The 17,325-nt window shown below is 57.9% G+C and overlaps 1 protein-coding gene across 1 annotated transcript in view; it reads left to right on the top strand.

Moving 5' to 3' along the window:
* The window catches only part of IGSF9B (immunoglobulin superfamily member 9B), a 41,786-nt gene extending 24,986 nt beyond the window's left edge, over window positions 1-16,800 (top strand). The window contains exons 14-20 of the mRNA XM_061157607.1: window positions 439-665; window positions 1,341-1,425; window positions 3,517-3,678; window positions 3,935-3,980; window positions 4,528-6,177; window positions 13,129-13,250; window positions 16,536-16,800. Coding sequence (XP_061013590.1) covers window positions 439-665; window positions 1,341-1,425; window positions 3,517-3,678; window positions 3,935-3,980; window positions 4,528-6,177; window positions 13,129-13,250; window positions 16,536-16,744 — 2,501 coding nt within the window. The 3' untranslated portion in view covers window positions 16,745-16,800. The remainder of the gene's footprint in view (window positions 1-438; window positions 666-1,340; window positions 1,426-3,516; window positions 3,679-3,934; window positions 3,981-4,527; window positions 6,178-13,128; window positions 13,251-16,535) is intronic.
* The last annotated feature ends 525 nt before the right edge of the window (window positions 16,801-17,325 follow it).

Here is a 17,325-nt window from a genome sequence, read left to right as displayed (position 1 = left end):
GGGGCTCATCCTGCCCCAGAGCTCCCCGCTGTGGGGGCCAGCTTTCCACCTGGGCCAGAGGGAAGTGGATGGACAGGGCAGCGCCGAGGGAAGGTGCTCCTCCTCCTTCGGAAGGGAACGAAAGTATCTTTTTAAAGATACCCCGTTACTTCCCGGTGGTTCCTGATGTTTTTCCTGTGAGGGACTTGATGCCGTCCCTTGTCCCTCGGTATTGTTGGACGTGCTCTGGAGACAGAATCAGGAAGCTCAGGTCCGCTGCCCGGCCTCCTTCCCTTGGATCAGGACGGCTCTTCACGTGACTCTGGTCCTTAAATTGACGCCTGTTCCCAGGGGATGTGACCCTCACCGCCTTGGGGTCCCTGTGCTGCAGGAACGCCTGGGTAGAGGGGGTGCAGCAGCCTCAGCAACCCCCTCATTCTCTCCCCTCCCGCCTTGCAGCATTCCCTGTCACAACTCCAGAACCCCTGGTGCTGGTTACCCCACCGAGGTGCCTCACAGCCAACCGGACCCAGCAGGGCGTGCTCCTGTCCTGGCTCCCACCTGCCAACCATAGCTTCCCCATCGACCGCTACGTCCTGGAGTTCCGCGTCGGAGAGCGCTGGGAGACGCTGGACGACGGCATTCCTGGCACCGACGGGGACTTCTTTGCCAGGGACCTGTCACAGGTGCAGAGCCTGGCGTTTGCTGGAAGTGACCCTGAATTGCTTCTAGAGTCACTGGGAGTTCATCACTGTGATGAGCTTCTAGAATCACTGGAGGTGCTGGGGGTGCTGGCTGCGTACCGCCACAAGCCCGCACTCCTGCTCTCCCAGGGCTGCTGCCAGGGTTTGGGGTCTTTGGGTTACAGCAGCCGAGGTCTACAAGTTTAGGACCAGCCCTGAGGGGTCTCCACATGCCACCAAGAGCCAGGGAGCACGGGGCGGGCTGCAGTCTGACGTGGGCATCCCAGGGTGGGAGCCCTCCCTCAGCAATTCTGAGCCCTTGGAGAACATGGTATTTTTTCCCAGCTGACTCCCCTTATACCTTGGCATCTCTCTAGCTGGAGAGAGGCAGCCGCTTATCGCACATGTGCCTGCTGTCTCTCCTGTCTTCCCTTCTCCCTTGCCTGGATGCTCTAGAGCTGGGATTGGTCCCAAAAGCCCACATTGCATCTCTTTCTAGCTCTGCTTTCAGTGACCTCACATGTATAGCTTGGAATCGATCACAGTCCGAGTATTTATCCCATGGAAATTGGCAGATACCCCAAATTGCATAGTTGGTCGGGGTGGGGGTCAGCTGGGAGGGGTGCTGGTGGCTGTCACAGTTGCGCGGCTGACGGGATATCACCCCTGGGGCTGTAGGATACGTGGTACGAGTTCCGGGTCCTGGCCGTCATGCAGGATCTGATCAGCGAGCCCAGCAACATTGCCGGCGTCTCCAGCACAGGTACTTGGGGTCAGGGCAGCATCGGCCTGCCAGCTCATGCGGGGAGAGGCTGAGCCGGAATAGAGGAGGGGGCACCAGCTGACTCTTTGTGTCATGACCTTCAGGTGGGTAGGGTTTCTCCACTGGAAGAGCCAAATTCATGACCATTTCTCTGCAGTAGCCACAGAAGGAAATCCAGCTAACCTTCTCGTTAGAATAGCTAAAAAGAACTTCAGTCCTTTTGCTGTCAAAGTTCTGTTCCTCTGGTGTTACCCACTTGTGGGGTGACGTGGGGGGTGCGAATTGGAGCAAAGAGACAGAAACAGGTCAGCGGTGCTTACCGATGCCTCTTGGTAAGGCAGCTTCATAATTAGGGTGTTTCATTTGGAAAATTGCTGTTTGGTGTTGTTTTCCTCCGCTCCTTCCTCTCCCTAGATTTTTTTCAGGCTAAATAAAGCCAACTCCCTAGCACTGTCTCCATTTATCTTCCTTTCTCTTGGCCCTGGTCCCAATTCTACGCATGTTTCTCCAGTTACAGTCCCTGCCAAGTAGCAGATCCCTCCCTCAGAAGTGGTTCCCTCGGTTTGGGAAGAGGCTTTTGCGTAGCGATCAAGCTAGGGCACACGTCCTTGGGCAGTGCTTGCGGGGCACCTCAGAGGCAGGGGGCAGGAGGGGGCCCGACAAGTTCATGCTTAGGATTCCTGGAAATGCTGGTGCGGTGGGGTGGGCAGGGAAGCGAGCCTTGTGGCGAGCCTAACACACTTCTGTCTTGTGTGTTAGGCACTGTGGGGCTGGTTTCTTCTTTGTTTTTTTGTTTTTTTAAATTGATTTATTTTTGTTTTTGACTGTGCCGGGTCTTTGTTGCTGCATGGGCTTTTTCTACCTGTGGCAAGCCAGGGCTACTGTCTGTGGTGTGCGGGCTTCTCATTGCTGTAACTTCTCTTGTTGTGGAGCGCGGGCTCTAGGGCGTGCGGACTTCAGTAGTTGCGGCTCCTGGGCTCTCGAGCTCAGGCTCAGCAGTTGTGGTGCATGGCCTCAGTTGCTCTGCAGCCTGTGGAATCTTCCCTGACCAGGCATTGCACTCATGTGCCCTGCACTGGCAGGCGGCTTCTTAACCACTGATCCCCTAGGAAGCCTGCTCTTGTTTCTTCTTCCTCCTTGGAGGTGCCTGCTGTAGCCCAGCACACTTCTGTCTTGGCGTCCATCTAGGGGAGACAGCTGCAGCCCAGGCCGGAGTAGAGGACTTGAGGGTTTGCGGGCACCTCTTGTGAACTGTTCTACTCAGTGACTTTATGTCTGGTTCCCAGTAGTTGCGAGAGTCCCTGGTGAACGTCCTCCAACTGCCTCAGTATTCCCTGTCTTTCAGCCTCCAGCTTGCAAAGGCTGAGCCCTTGTTTTCTACTCAGCACGATCTGGGTTGTTTTAATCCATGTCTTCATCGACATGGAGTGGGTTCTGGCCCAATGTATCAAAGATATGTGGGCTTCCCTTTGATGAGCCTGCGGGGTGGCACTTCCTAAAGAGCTGTTGGGTGATGTGTGATCCTGGGGACCCATCCAGTCCCGCTGTCTCTCACAAGCTCTGCGAATCTGGGCCCTTCTGCCAGTAGGACAGGATGTTGTCTGATGGCCCTGTCCACGCCAGCATGAGCCTGTGATGGCCAGGACGTGCTGACCCCCTGCAGGGTTGCCCGCCTACACCGTCATGGTAGAACGGGAGCCTGCATTCTGGAGTGATAGCCCCGCGCTGCTGCAGTCACCCTGTTGGGCCCTGGTCCTGTAGAGAGGCTGGCGGGAGTCCCTGTGGCCATGTGATACTTAGGCTCCCGCAGTGTCTGATCAACCGGGCATGGCTTCCGGGTGGAGCGTGCTGCTTGGTGAGGGCACCTGGTGAGGCCATCAGGTGAGTGATGGCCTGGTCATCACCAGGTGAGGCTGCCCCACGGGGAGGAGATATAGGTGGCGACTCCTTGGCTCCCCGAATGCCTTTCCGCCTCTTCAGTGTTAGGGCAGAGCCTTAGACATGTGGATCCTGTGCAGGTGGAGAGGCACCTGGGGCCCTGGGGGAGGGAAGAGTCTCACCTGTGCTCCACCCCCCACCCCCACCCCCCAGACATCTTCCCGCAGCCGGACCTGACTGACGAGGGGCTGGCTCGACCAGTACTGGCTGGCATTGTGGCCACCATCTGCTTCCTGGCCGCAGCCATCCTGTTCAGCACCCTGGCCGCCTGCTTTGTCAATAAGCAGCGCAAGCGGAAGCTCAAGCGCAAGAAAGGTGGGTGTCGCCTTGAAAACAGGGAAACCGGACCTTGTGGGCAGAGCTGCCAGCGGGACTTGCCTTGATGGTGGGAGGGGTGGCTGGGACCAGAATGAGGGTGGAGGCGGGCCTGGTGGGGGCGCAGCATCCTGGATGGAGCGGTGCCTGATGCCTGGGGGCACCTTCCCTGCCGGGCTTCGCCCTGGGCCCTGCTGACAGCTGGGGTGGGCTCTGGGGCATCAGCCTTAGCCAGCTCCATCCTTTTTCCCTCCAGACCCTCCACTCTCCATCACACACTGCAGGAAGAGCCTGGAGTCTCCGTAAGTGGCCTCCCCAGGAGGAGAGGGCACGGCTGTCCGGGGTGGAGGGTGGAGGGCTCGCTCAGCCGTTTCCCCATAATTGATCTGCATGGTAGTTTCAAGTTGTCCGCACTGACAGAGGGTGCAGTAGTGCAGACAACTCAAGAGAGCAGATGAACTGTTTCTCTTTGGCTCTGGAATGTATTTCTTTGATTTTTTTTTTCCCCCCATTCTAACAGATGTATCTTCTTAATATGTTTTGGTTAAGTTAATAGTAAAAGGAGCTTGCATTTCTTGAGCAATCTAGGAGTCAAGTTGCAGGTGTTACTAGAGAGAGGTGGCAAACAGTAGGAGCAGACGGAATAAGTGTAGGAACAGGGTGTCCGTTTGGAAAACGGACAGCGCCCACCTAGTTAGTTGAGAGCCAGCCAGAATATCTCATGCCAGAGCACGTGGCCCTCCTGTATTCTTCCTCCTCCCAAGTGATTCAGGTACTTGGCGGGAAGAACAGAAAGAAGTCATGTCCTCCGAGCCCCCCTTACGCCGCCTGCTCTCTCCCCGCCCCCAGCCTGTCCTCTGGCAAGGTCAGCCCTGAGAGCATCCGCACTCTCCGTGCCCCATCCGAGTCCTCCGATGACCAGGGCCAGCCGGCGGCCAAGAGGATGCTGAGCCCCTCGCGCGAGAAGGAGCTGTCCTTGTACAAGAAAACCAAGAGGGCCATCAGCAGCAAGAAGTACAGTGTGGCCAAGGCGGAGGCCGAGGCAGAGGCCACCACGCCCATCGAGCTCATCAGCAGGGGCCCGGACGGCCGCTTCGTGATGGACCCCTCTGAGGTGGAGCCCTCCGCCAAGGCGCGACGCATCGAGGGCTTCCCCTTCGCTGAGGAGACCGACATGTACCCCGAGTTCCGCCAGTCAGATGAGGAGAACGAGGACCCGCTGGTGCCCGCGTCTGTGACCGCCCTCAAGTCCCAGCTGACCCCTCTGTCGTCCAGCCAGGAGTCCTACCTGCCACCACCAGCATACAGCCCTCGGTTCCAGCCCCGTGGCCTGGAGGGCCCTGGCGGCCTGGAGAGCCGGCTGCAGGCCACCGGTCAAGCCCGACCGCCAGCCCCCCGGCCCTTCCAGCACGGCCAGTATTATGGGTACCTCAGCAGCAGCAGCCCGGGGGAGGTGGAGCCGCCTCCCTTCTACATGCCGGAGGTGGGCAGCCCCCTGAGCTCCGTCATGTCCTCGCCGCCCCTGCACGCCGAGGGGCCTTTCGGCCACCCCACCATCCCCGAGGAGAATGGAGAGAACGCTTCCAACAGCACACTGCCCTTGACTCAGACGCCCACGGGTGGGCGCTCCCCGGAGCCCTGGGGCCGGCCGGAGTTCCCCTTCGGGGGTCTGGAGACCCCGGCCATGATGTTCCCCCACCAGCTGCACCCTTGTGAAGTGGCCGAGAGCCTGCAGCCTGCGGCCGGCCTCCCACGAGGACTGCCGCCCGCCTCCCTGCAGGTGCCCGCGGCCTACCCAGGCATCCTGTCTTTGGAGGCGCCCAAGGGCTGGGCTGGCAAATCGCCGGGCAGAGGCCCCGCCCCAGTGCCCCCCACCGCCAAGTGGCAGGACAGGCCTGTGCAGCCTCTCGTGAGCCAAGGGCAGCTGAGACACACCAGCCAAGGCATGGGCATACCCGTGCTGCCTTACCCCGAGCCGGCCGAGCCGGGGGCGCACGGCGGCCCCAGCGCGCTGGGCCTGGACACCCGGTGGTACGAGCCCCAGCCCCGGCCCCGGCCCAGCCCCCGGCAGGCCAGGCGCACTGAGCCCAGTTTACATCAAGTGGTGCTACAGCCCTCCCGGCTCTCGCCTCTGACCCAAAGCCCCATTGGCTCCCGCACCGGCTCCCCTGAGCTGGCCGCGCGGGCCCGGCCCCGCCCCGGCCTTCTGCAGCAGGCCGAGATGTCAGAGATCACGCTGCAGCCGCCGGCCGCCGTCAGCTTCTCACGAAAGTCCACGCCATCCACGGGCTCCCCATCCCAGAGCAGCCGCAGCGGCAGCCCCAGCTTCCGGCCCACCGTGGGCTTCACCACTCTGGCCACAGCCTACCCCTCCCCTCCGCCGGGCCCCACGGGGCCTGCGGACAGCTTGGATGTGTTTGGACAGACGCCTTCCCCTCGAAGGTTGGGGGAGGAGCTGCTCAGACCAGAGGCGCCCCCTCCGCCCTTACCGAGTTCAGGGTGAGTGTGAGCTGGTCTCTCATGCCCACCGCACCTGATCATCTTCCGCCCCTTCCCCCCCACCCCCCGCCCCTGCCCCTCCATCCACCGAATGACAGGGCTTGTCTGGACATGCTGCAGATCCTTCAGGAGAGGAGTGCTGGTCTTGGCATCGCCAGGGTGTGGTCACTGGGGTGGGGGTGCGGCTTACCTGCCCAGGTACCTGGCCAGGAGCATGAGGGATCTTCTCCACCCTGCCCAGAGCTCGAAGGAGACCCCCGCCCGGGGGGGCGGCCAGGGGAGAGGACATGGATGGGGGAGGGTATGTGCGTCCCTTGAGTGGTCACCCAGTGCTTCCCGGGGAGCCTGACTTTGGGTGGTTCCAGGGTTTGCCCGGAGACCTCGTGTCCAGCCTCCTTTTCTTCCTTGACCCCTCCTCCTTGAAAGCAGGACCCTGGGGCCTGGCTTCCCTGGGCCCCCAGGCTCTTGTCCCCAACTTCCTGCCCTCTGCTGCCTAGTGAGCGCCGCACCACTCCCTGCCCCCCTGCTTCACAACCCACCACCACACACTCCAGCATCTCTAGAGGCTGTGTCCTCCTGGAGGCTGAAAGCAACATCTCAGGCCTGTGAACCCTGAGCCCGAGCCACACACCCCACCCCAGCCTGTGTGCCTCGCAGGAAGCTGCAGACACACAGACAGACAAACAAGCCCCTGCGATCAGCCGGCCTGGGGGAGCCCACTGTAAACGGTAGCAGCTGGTGTGCCAGGTACCAGTGAGCCTGGACGCCCGCCCATGCTCTTTCTCTCGGGTCCTCCCGCCCTCCTCCTTCCTCCTCCCCGAGTCCGTCCTTCTCTGTCTCTCTTCCTCCATCTTCTTTGGGTTGGCCCGACTTGCTGAGAAGAGCCTGCACCGTCTGTAGACCCCACATCTCCTGCCCCCGCCCCCTCTGGTTCCGTCCTTTGGTCTTCTTCTTTGGTGTGGCCACCTGTGCCGGGGAACAGAGTCCAGAGCAGAGGCTGGCCTGGTGGTAGGCAGACGGGAGGTGGTCGAGAGGAGGAAGCCCGGCGCCCTGCCCCCTTCACTGCCCCCTCTGGTACCTGGAAGCACAAGCCTCACCGCCCACCCCGCGGCTCCGGTGGGGGAGGAGGCTCGGGAGGTGGAGGAGAGCCGTGCGCTGTCTGCAGGAGATGCTGGGGGCCGTGCCCTGCCGTCTGCGCTTTGTGCAGCCCTCATCTGCTTCGTCCCATCGTGCCGTCTGGGTCTCTGTCTCTCTCCTTCCTGCCCCTCACCCCATTCTCTGGCCTCGCTTGTCGGTTCTCTGATCCCCGTGCTCCTCCCCTCCCCTCTGGGTGTGCGTGGGTGGTCCCGGCGCCCGTGTTGATAACCGCTTTGTTTCTGATTGATCTCAGCTATCTGGGCAGTGTTGTCGAGACAAGCCTCTCTTCAGCTCAATAGGTAAGGGAGCTCCGGCTGGGCGGGCGGTGGGGGGCGGACCGGCGGACGGGCTTCGGCAGGGCCATCGCTTCCTCTACGGGGGAATCCAAACCATAGCCCCTTGGTTCTCTGTGGGGCGGCAGCCTCCGCTCCGATTCCCTGCGGCTTCCTGGGCTCCCCACATCATGCTGTTGCCACAGCCCGCCGGGCCACCGCCTAGCTGCAGCTTCCGAGCCCCGCCCAGAGCCCCCCCTGGTTTTTGCATCCAGACACCCGCATCCTGCTGTCCAGAGCTTCCCACAGAAGCCCTGGCGCCTGCATGCACCCGAGGACCTAGAATGCCTAGAGCGCTTTGCATCTCTGCACTTGGGAAACCTGTCTGGGCCCTGGGGTATCTGTGAGCACCTGCTCTCTTCTGCCCAGTTTTCCCAACAGCCTCCAGCACAGAGGCCCCCTTCTTCCCTGGCCCCTTGATCTGCCCTGTTCCCTCCCTGTCCTCTGGGGATCCTATTGATAACTGGTCCTCCCCACCCCATAGCTCGGGGCTCGGCTGTGGCCTGCTCCTTTCCTCACCAGCTGGGTCTTTCTCTGGTCCAGGCCCCTCATCGTCCTGTGAGGGCCCCGGGCAGTGAAGGTCACCACTCCTGAGCCCTCATGGCAGCCTGTTCTTGGCCGCTGCAGGACTGAGGTGCAGACCTCGCCCGGAGGCTCGCTGCTCTCAAGACCCACGCAGTGGCCACTCCTGCCCTTTCTGGGCTGCAGCTCGGGGGGCTTTTGGGAGGAGCCCCCTAGAGGAGAGAACTGGCCCCGGGCAGGGGATTGGCAAGAAGCCGACCAAACACCACTTTCCTCCCTCTGCCCCACTGTGGGTGCCTCCTCTTCTAGGTGGCGGCCTCAGCAACTTGACAGCAGAAGGGTACCGAGTCTCTTAAAGAGGCTTCTGTGGTCCCTTTAACCCCATCACTCTCACGGTGACTAAGAAGATGCTGCTTTTTGCCATGGATGCTTTTGGGGACTAGCCAGGGCGGGCACCAGGCACTCAGACAGGAGCAGAGCTTCCCCCGGGTACTTCTGGCTTCCAGGAGGAAGCCTCGTCTCCTCCCCACCTGGAGATAGCAGGGGGCGAGGGAGGCAGGGGGGGCTGCCTGTCTCCTCGAGTCATGAGAGTGGCCTCCCATAAACCAGAGCCTGTTTGCCAGCTCCTTGTGATCTGCAGCTGGGAAGGTGTCTGCAGCCAGAGGTCCGGGCCCTGCGAAGCTGGCTGGTGCCACGCTCTGGGAGCCCAGGGACAGCAGTTTCGAGCGGCCAGCTGAGTGACAGTGACAGGCTGGCCCTCCACCTTCCCTCTCTCCTTCCTGACTCCAGTTTGACCCCCCGAGGAGTTGATGACTCCGGGCCCAGTGCTTCCCCTTCATTCTTGAAAAGTGCCTGGGCCCTGTTCTCCTCCCTGGTGTCCCCGATCTGGTGGCTGAGTGTCCCCTCACTGTTGTGACAAGCCCAGAATCCAGGGGTGTGACGCGGGAGCTGGGTTTCTGCCTGGCCTGGCCGGCTCCTCGGCCTCGGGAATCAGGCCCTCATCGCGCTGCCTGTCAGGAGCTCGGGCAGAGGCCAGAGGACCCCCGCAGGCGCCGGGCTCCCCCACGGATGCTGCCGTCTTGCCCCCTTTGCATGTGTCCCGCTGGGTCTGTTGGAGAAGGTGTGACTCGTCTCGTCTGCGTGCGTTCTTGCTCTGTCCCCCCTCCCTGCTGCCAGCCCACAGCCGCCCTGGGCCGCTCCTCCTCTCCTTTTCCTCCTCCTCCAGCTCCCTCCTCGGAACAGGCAGTGGCGGGTGGTTTCTGGGAGGACTCAGCTTGTCAGTGGCCGGGGCTCTTAGCTCCCTGTCTGAACACTAGTAGCCGCCCGGGCCTCCCATCCTCTCGGGTCCCCTTTCCTGTTCATGCTGACCGTGGCCTCCATGAGGCAGGCATGTCGGAGTGTGTTGGGGACCCTTGTACTGGGTGAACCCAGGGAAGGCAGCCCCATTGGTAAAAGCCTGGCCTGAGTCGGGACGCCACACGCTTGGCCCACTGGAGGGGCCGTCGGTGGGCGTGAGGGTGCCCCTCGGCAGAGTCCTGGTGGCTGTGCTGTCATGGAAGGCGGGTTCACCCACGTCCTGGGCACCCCATGGATGAGAGTGCGTTTGCTCGGTCTCCTCCCCAGTTCCCTAGACAGACAGGCAGAGTGTGCACGCTGGAGAGGAAGGCCGCACTCTTTCCCCTCGGCTTTGCCGTTGCCAGGCAGGTGACCATTCCTGGGCAGGAGGGGCCCAGGGTCTTGGCCGTCCTGCGCTGCGGCTTGCCTTTCTGAGCTGGGCTGTGCCTTCCCTCCCCTGCTCCGGTGGGCACAGCGAAAGCAGCTGAGAGGTCTCTGGGGCTGTGTGACTGATTTGGGTTTTGCATGAATTTTATAATGAGTAAGAGTCAAAGAGTGTTAAGGTATATTTCAGGCCATCTTTGGTAGGTCTGAACCACAGAGAAGCACTGTGGCTCATAGACCTGGAGTTCACCCGGGACGCCAGGCTTTGAGGCCTCACCTTCCAGTAATGCTCGTACTTTCTGAGGGAGGGGTCCAAGTTTGATGACTCTGTGTGTGTTCTGGAAGGACTGGGGCTGAATGGAAAGAGAATTCCGGCCTTGCCTCCCTGTCTGAGCTCCTAGGCTTCAAAGTGCATTGCCCGGAAGTCCCCCAGGGGCTTATCCTGGACAGGGGACAGGGTCCCCCTTTCCAGAGAAGCGGGCAGTTGGCTTCCAGCCTGCTGGGACGCTTCGTGTGACTTTTCTGCCTAATTAACTGAATATGAAGGCCCACTGTGCCCCCCTTCCCGCACCCCCGTCCTTCCAGACCCTGCCTTTTTATCTCTGCCTCCTGTATGGGCAAGCAGCCCAGTGCCTCGGGGCTTCTCCTGTTGTGCGTCAGAGTCTGAACACCGAGCCAAACGCAGGAACAGGTGGACAGCAGGTGTCCTGGAAGGGCTGGAGCTTGCTTGGTTGCTTCACAAGGAAAACTGGCTGCCCCCGCGTCCACCTCCCAGTGGCTTATTTCTTCCTTTTGGGAATCCTTGCTGAGGGCACTCCTGAGCCAGCTTCCTTCTCCAGGCTGTCTTCTCTGGTTCTGCCACTGACACAGGGAACGTCCAAGACGGTGGCAGCACGGGCGTCCAGGGCAGGCTGACTGCTCAGGGCATGGTTGGGCTGCAGTGTGAGAACAGTGTCCTCCTTCCGTGGGGCTGGTGCCTGTTCCATCAGGAAGAAGCTGTGCACACAGCTTACCGGACATTGAGAGTCTTGGCTGTGTCGCATTGACAACTGGATTATGAGACAAATGGCATAACTTCAGTTTCTCCATCTGAAAAATGGGGTCCGTTTCATGTTTGCCCCCTAGGGATGCTGTCAGGGTTCAGGGGAATTACTGCAGAGAACATAGATCAGTGCCTGTGGTGAGTGGTGAACAAATTCTGTATGATGAGAGCAATGATGACGGTGATAATGATACTGACCCTGGAAGCCTTAGCTGCCTGGGGGAATCCCTTGCAGTTTTGGGGGGCATCCTGTACCTGTTTCTCTCATGCCCAGTGGGTCACCCTGCATTGTGTGGTTTGCACCCTGGCCTCTGGCCTGCTGGCTTGTCACATACCTCCTCGGATGGTGTGTTGCTCACTTGTCTGCCCCTGGAAGAGGCCGGCCAGCACCAGCAGGCGGATGACCCCAGCCGTGTGTTCACATCTCTTTCCTTCCAGGCAGCACCAGGAAGCCTTAGTCCAGGATGAGCGGGGTGAGGCTGCCGCATCAGCTCCAGGGAGTCACGCTCCCTCATGGCCTGGCTGTCTCCATTCTTGGTCTGCTTCCAGATTTCCTTCCAGCTGCTGCTGTGTAGGGCCTCCGGGGGTAGACTGCGGTGTCTGTGAAAGAGGAGGGAAGGGGGAGCTGGCGGTTGGGTCTCTGGGTGAAGGCCAGACCTCTGATGGTGAGCTGGCCTACTTCTCTCTGAGGCCGTGTGTGCATGCAGGGGGGCTCTTAGCTCTGTGTTTCGAGGGGACTGATGAGAATTGAGATGCTGTCTCTGACCTGAACGTGGGAGGAGCTTCCCTGCACTGTATGTGTAGAAAGGCCGTGGAAGGATGGCATCCATCAGAGAAGATGCAGGTTGCTTTACTGTCAGCTGGATCAAGAAGCCCCAGGAACCAGAGGCTCTTCTACAATTAGCCTGCGTGATTTCTTCCTTGTCCCTACAAAGATCCCTGAGGTTGGGGAGATGCGTCTGTGGTCTTCCTGCTCCTCTCTTTTTTTTAACCTTAGATTGCTTGCTCACCACTGGGGACTGCTTTTCCCCTCACAGGTTTGGCTGTCCTCCTTCCTTCAATCAGGATTTACCAAGCACTGATTGTAATGGAGATGGAAGAGTGAGGTGTGGGGAGGGAGACGGGGAGAGTGACTGCCCCCCAGCCCTCAGGGTTTTGGGGTGGTCCTGATTCCCTGATGGCGTGCTGACAGCAGTACGGGCCGGAAAGAAAGAGTGACTCGTGTCTCCCTTTCCCCCTTTACTTCTCACACTCCACGTTTGGCTTCCTGTGAGAAGAAATGGCATTGATCTTCTAGATTTTCTTCTGACTCTTGAGCTCTTCTCTCCCATGAGTGCAGGTCATTACAGCCCGTCCTCTCAGCTCTCTCTGAGCTCTCTGTCATCTCGGTGGCATGCGCTCCGGGTGTCGCCTTTGTCCTAATTGCACAGGCACTCTGTTAGGTGAGCTGCTACCGCCACTCCACAGCTGGGGCAGGAGGAGACTCCGACACAGGTCTCCTCTCCCAACAACCTTGGTTTCTCTGTATCTTAAGCCATGGAGACACTGGCTGCAGGTGTCCCAGGCTTTGCCAGATTGCCCGATTTGGACACTGACCATCGTAATCCACTTCTGCCCTTGTCTGTTCTCTCATGCGACCATGAAGTCTGAGCCCCGTCTGCTGCTGAAATGTGGGTGGATGACAGCCATTTGCTGCTGTTGGCTGCAGGGTTCTGCCTGACTCTTGGCAGTGGAGTAGCTGATCTCAGGGGGCACTAGGGCCCTGTCTGGCTGGGCCTGTCTTTCCTGTGAGGGGTGGGGTGGGGGTGGGGACAGTCAGGGGTGGGGTTGCTCTCCCCCCAACCCTTTTAATCTGCTCCTGTACTTTTCACTTAAAGGTCTTAACTGTGATGCTCCAAGAACTTAAGACACGGAAGCTGCTTTCTTCTCCAAACTGCCTTCCCCAGCTTGAGGGCCGCATGATGGGTTCACCATTAAAGCCTGTCTCTCTCCCTCTCCCAGGTCCTCTGGTGGCCCGGCAGATGGCCCTCCCGCTGCGGGAGCTCTCCACTGGGGCTCTTTCTTCCAGGAGCAGCAGGGAGGCAGGTGTCAGGACCTGTGCTCTGTCTTCTCTGGGGCAGCTGCTTGGCTTTCTCCAGCTCCTCCTCCAAAGCTCCTCATCTGCGTGCTTACCTGTGCCTCTCCAATTGTCCCTTCCAGGACACATCCGCCTGCACCCGGGAATGCTGCTGCACCTGAGAGGCTGGAGGCTCTGAAATACCAACGGATAAAGAAGCCCAAAAAGTCATCCAAGGGCTCCTCGAAGTCAAAGAAACGATCCGGTAAATGTGGAGAGGCGTGCTATCCCTCCCTCCCCACCCCAACCTGCCTTTACAGATCCCAGCTCTGGGTTCTCTGCAGAGTCAGCTCCTCTAGTGTGTCTTCCTCTTTGCTTCTCTTTAATGCTAATTGCCAAGTGATATACAAATAGAATTTTCATATCAAGAAAGGAGAAAAATAAGGTTAAAATCTGATTGTCCTCCCAATTTTGTTTCATCCAACCTAGGGACCATCCTTCTTTGGGGCATGTGTGTTCAGAACCCTTTTGTGCATACACCTTTAGAAAATAATGGCATTGTTTTAGTGTATTTTTAAAAATATTTAGTTTTGGCTGCACTGGGTCTTTGTTGCCTTGCGCAGGCTCTCTAGTTGTGGTGAGCAGGGGCTACTCTTTGTTGCTGTGTGCGGGCTTCTCATTGTGGTGGCTTCTCTTGTTGTGGAGAACATGCCCTAGGCTCACGGCTTTAGTAGCTGTAGCGTGCGGGCTCAGTAGTTGTGGCACACAGGCTCACTTGCCCCGTGGCATGTGGGATCTTCCTGGACCAGAGATCGAACCTGTGTTCCCGTCACTGGCAAGTGGATTCCTATCCACTCTACCACCAGGGAAGTCCTAGTGTATTTTTTTTAACAATATAAATAGAACTTTTCCCCTCAGTCTGCCATATGCCTTGGACAGATCCCTGTTTCCTTATGTATTTCCTCTTATCAGGCCTCTGGTTGGACATGGGGATTCTGGGGTCCTACTCAGTGTTAATCTTAAGGGAAATCACTCCTGAATATTCATTGGACTGATGCTAAAGCTGAAACTCTAATACTTTGGACACCTGATGCGAAGAACTGACTCATTTGAAAAGACCCTGATGCTGGGAAAGGTTGAAGGCAGGAGGAGAAGGGACAACAGAGGATGAGATGGTTGGATGGCATCAGCTACTCAATGAACATGAGTTTGAGTAAACTTTGGGAGTTGGTGATGGACAGGGAGGCCTGGCGTGCTTCTGTCCATGGGGTCACAAAGAGTCGGACACGACTGAGCAACTGAACTGAACTCAGTGTTAAGGGGTCGCTGTGGCATGGACTCAGTGTCTGAGGTGGGGGCAGACTTCTGTCCATGAGTTAGAGTGAAATTGCCTTATTTCATAGAAAAGACATCTCTGCTGAAATGGGTGCTGTTTACCCAGCAGTTGTACACAGCTGCTAAGATACCGCAAAAATAGTTAAGCCTTATTTCAGACTTAGAAAACTCCTTACTATTTATCACATGCTGTCATTCTACCAGTGGTTTTTGGAGTGCTGTGACAGGCTGAGAAGACCACTGCATGGCTTCCTTGCTGATCTTTCTTATCTACCACAGAGATAGAATATGGAAGAACGAGACATGGAGGCCCTTGCATTTCTGGGATGCAGTGAGCTCTCAGTTCTCACTTGGCCTCTGGGTGGTACTATTATCCTACCAGTTTATAGCTGAGGATACTGAAGTTTAGAGAAACAAATTTTTTTAGGTTTTTGGGAGAGAAGAGTCCAAAGCTGAATTTTCAACCCATTTAAGCCCATTCTATCTATCTACCTATATATTATTTATCTGTCATCTGTTTTTTGTTTTTTGGCAAAAAAAAAAAGTCCCATGAGATGCCCATGTTCTCTTTTTTTATTTAAATGGTCCTGTCCCCTGTATGTGTTCACAGCTCCACAGTGCTCTGTCTTTAGCCCAGCCTTTGTCTATGAGCTGGTCTCATATTTCTGGGTGCCTGCTGCCCATGCTGCTGGGTGTTCTGTCTCAGTTATGGATGATCTTCCACGTCTGCTTCTCCCAGTTCTTACCCAGTCTCATAAAAGGCTCTCCTCCCCACCCAGTCACTCAGGCTCCTTGATTCCCCTTCTCTTCTCACATCTTGTCCATCTCGTGAGGTCTGTTGACTCCACTTTGTTTTTTAAAGATGTTTTTGATATGGATCATTTTTCGAGGCTTTATGGAATTTGTGACATTGTTACTATATTTTTTGGGGTTTTTTGCCCACAAGGCATGTCGGATCTTAGCTCCCCAACCAGGGCTTGAACCCGCACCCCCCTGCACTGGAAGGCAAAGTGTTAACAGGGAAGTCCCCTGTTGACTCACTTTTTAAAACACACACTATATCTGTCCCCTTTTCTCTGTCTCAGATGCTAAAGCCTCGTTCTCAGTCATTCCCATCTCTTCCCTGGACCAGAGCAGCAGCCTCCTATCTGCTCCTCCAGCCTCCGTCCCAGCTCCTGCAGTGTATTCAACACACAGTGGCCAGAGTGGTTTTAGAGAGTCCCGTGAGTGTGCACGCACACACGTGCAGCACACGTACACACACACTTCTGGCTAAAACCTCCGGAAGGTCCCCCTGCAACCAGAACAGGCTTCTGCCTGCCCGCCCTCTGCATGAGTGTGGCGGCCCTCCTTCTGTCTCCAGGTCGTGTTGCATTTGCCCCTCGCTCGGGGCTGTCACACTGAGGGAACACTTCTCCCCGAGGCCTGTGGAAGGTTCGTAATGTGAGACTCACCTCGGTATTGCTCCTTCAGGGCAGAAGCAGCGCCCCAGATTTTCTGTCTCAGGGTTCTGTGCTACCTTTCTTGGTAGCACTTGCAGCATCTGAAGGGTTTACGGGTATGGTTTTCAAATCTCTATTGTCTCTTCCTCCCCATCCCCACGTTAAAGTATAACCTTCCAGAATGAGAGGGCTTCACTTCTGTGTCCCCAGAAGCACCATGCGGCAGAGGGATGGCCCGGCAGTCCAGGGTGGGCCAGACCTGACTGTGATGCAGACAAGTAAAATCTTGCGAGACATGTGTCCCTACTTGTGGGAGGGGGTGGGGGGTAAGCGTGCTGAGTCCCAACCCCATGCCTGGAATGATGACCTGGTATCCAGGAGGCACTGAGAGAGATGGGTTAATGTTTCTTTAAAATGGGTAAATATTTCTTTAAAAAAATAGAAAAAAAATTAGATGAAAGGTACTGAATATATTCAATATTAAATACAAGATGAGAGATGCTGCTTGACTAGATCTGAGTCTGCAGGAGGTGCAGCCACACCCACCCTGCTTTCCGGCTCCCACTAGAGCAGCACTTGGGGTGGCCGGGGCGCTGTCTTCTCTGTTGCACTTTCTGCTCTGGTCTCTGGGCAGGTGGGTGACTCCAGCGTGTGGCCCTGGGGGCCAGGCAACATGCCCTGCCGGGGACAGCGGGGGTGCACCGCTGCCTTCTCACTCTTACCATACTCTCCTCCTTTCCTGTCTTGTTCGCACCTGCACCCCACCCCCACAGATGGTTCTGCCTCCCAGGCTCAGCACCTTCCAAACTCTCAGGTCCTGTGGCCCGACGAAGCTGTCTGCCTCCGGAGGAAGAAGAGACATTCCCGGCCCGACCCCTTCGCCCGTCTGTCGGACTTGTGCCACCGCCAGCTCCCGGAAGACCAGAAGGCAATACTCAGTAGCGTGGAGCACGATGACCCCGGCCACGCCACTCTGCTGTGATGTTGCCACTTAAGTGTCCCCTGAGCGAGGCTGCTGGTTGAGGGGCAAGGGTGGGCATGAGGCAATGGGTGTGCGGGGCTTCGTCCTCCCCTGCCGGGGGAGTGGTGGCCCAGCTGTTGGCCTCCAGGGCTGTTCAGACCCTGGCTCCGCTTGTTCTTCCTCTGGTCTGAGTGGGCATCTCTTCCACCTCCCAGCCTGCTGGCCTCGTGTCTGGAAGAGAGGGCAGAGGGCACACCGGCCGCCATGGCTGTGGGTGGAGTTTGGGAAGTGAACTGGGGACAGGGAGAGACCTGCCTCCTCCTCCCCTCTCCCCACTTCACTAGATGGATTACCCCACTTCCTCAGCTATCAGTGGAGTGAAAGCGAAGCAGTGGCTTGCATCATGCTCTGCTTCTGTTGAGTTTCTCGAGTCCTGAAAGAGGGCTGTACTCCGCCGTCTTCCAGACTCCACATATATATAGCTATAGATGCAAGTGTGTATGTGTGTAGTTTGTGGGTTTCTCTATGTATATATATGTACGTGGGAGCAAATGCTGCTCACTCCTGTGGTCAGTGGAGGAAGGAGGGAGGGGGCAGCTGGC

This window comes from Dama dama, chromosome 2 (genome assembly GCF_033118175.1).
Source record: "Dama dama isolate Ldn47 chromosome 2, ASM3311817v1, whole genome shotgun sequence".
Taxonomy (NCBI): Eukaryota; Metazoa; Chordata; class Mammalia; order Artiodactyla; family Cervidae; genus Dama; species Dama dama.
Note: the sequence above shows the minus strand (reverse complement) of the source record. Positions and strands in the feature narration are given on the sequence as shown.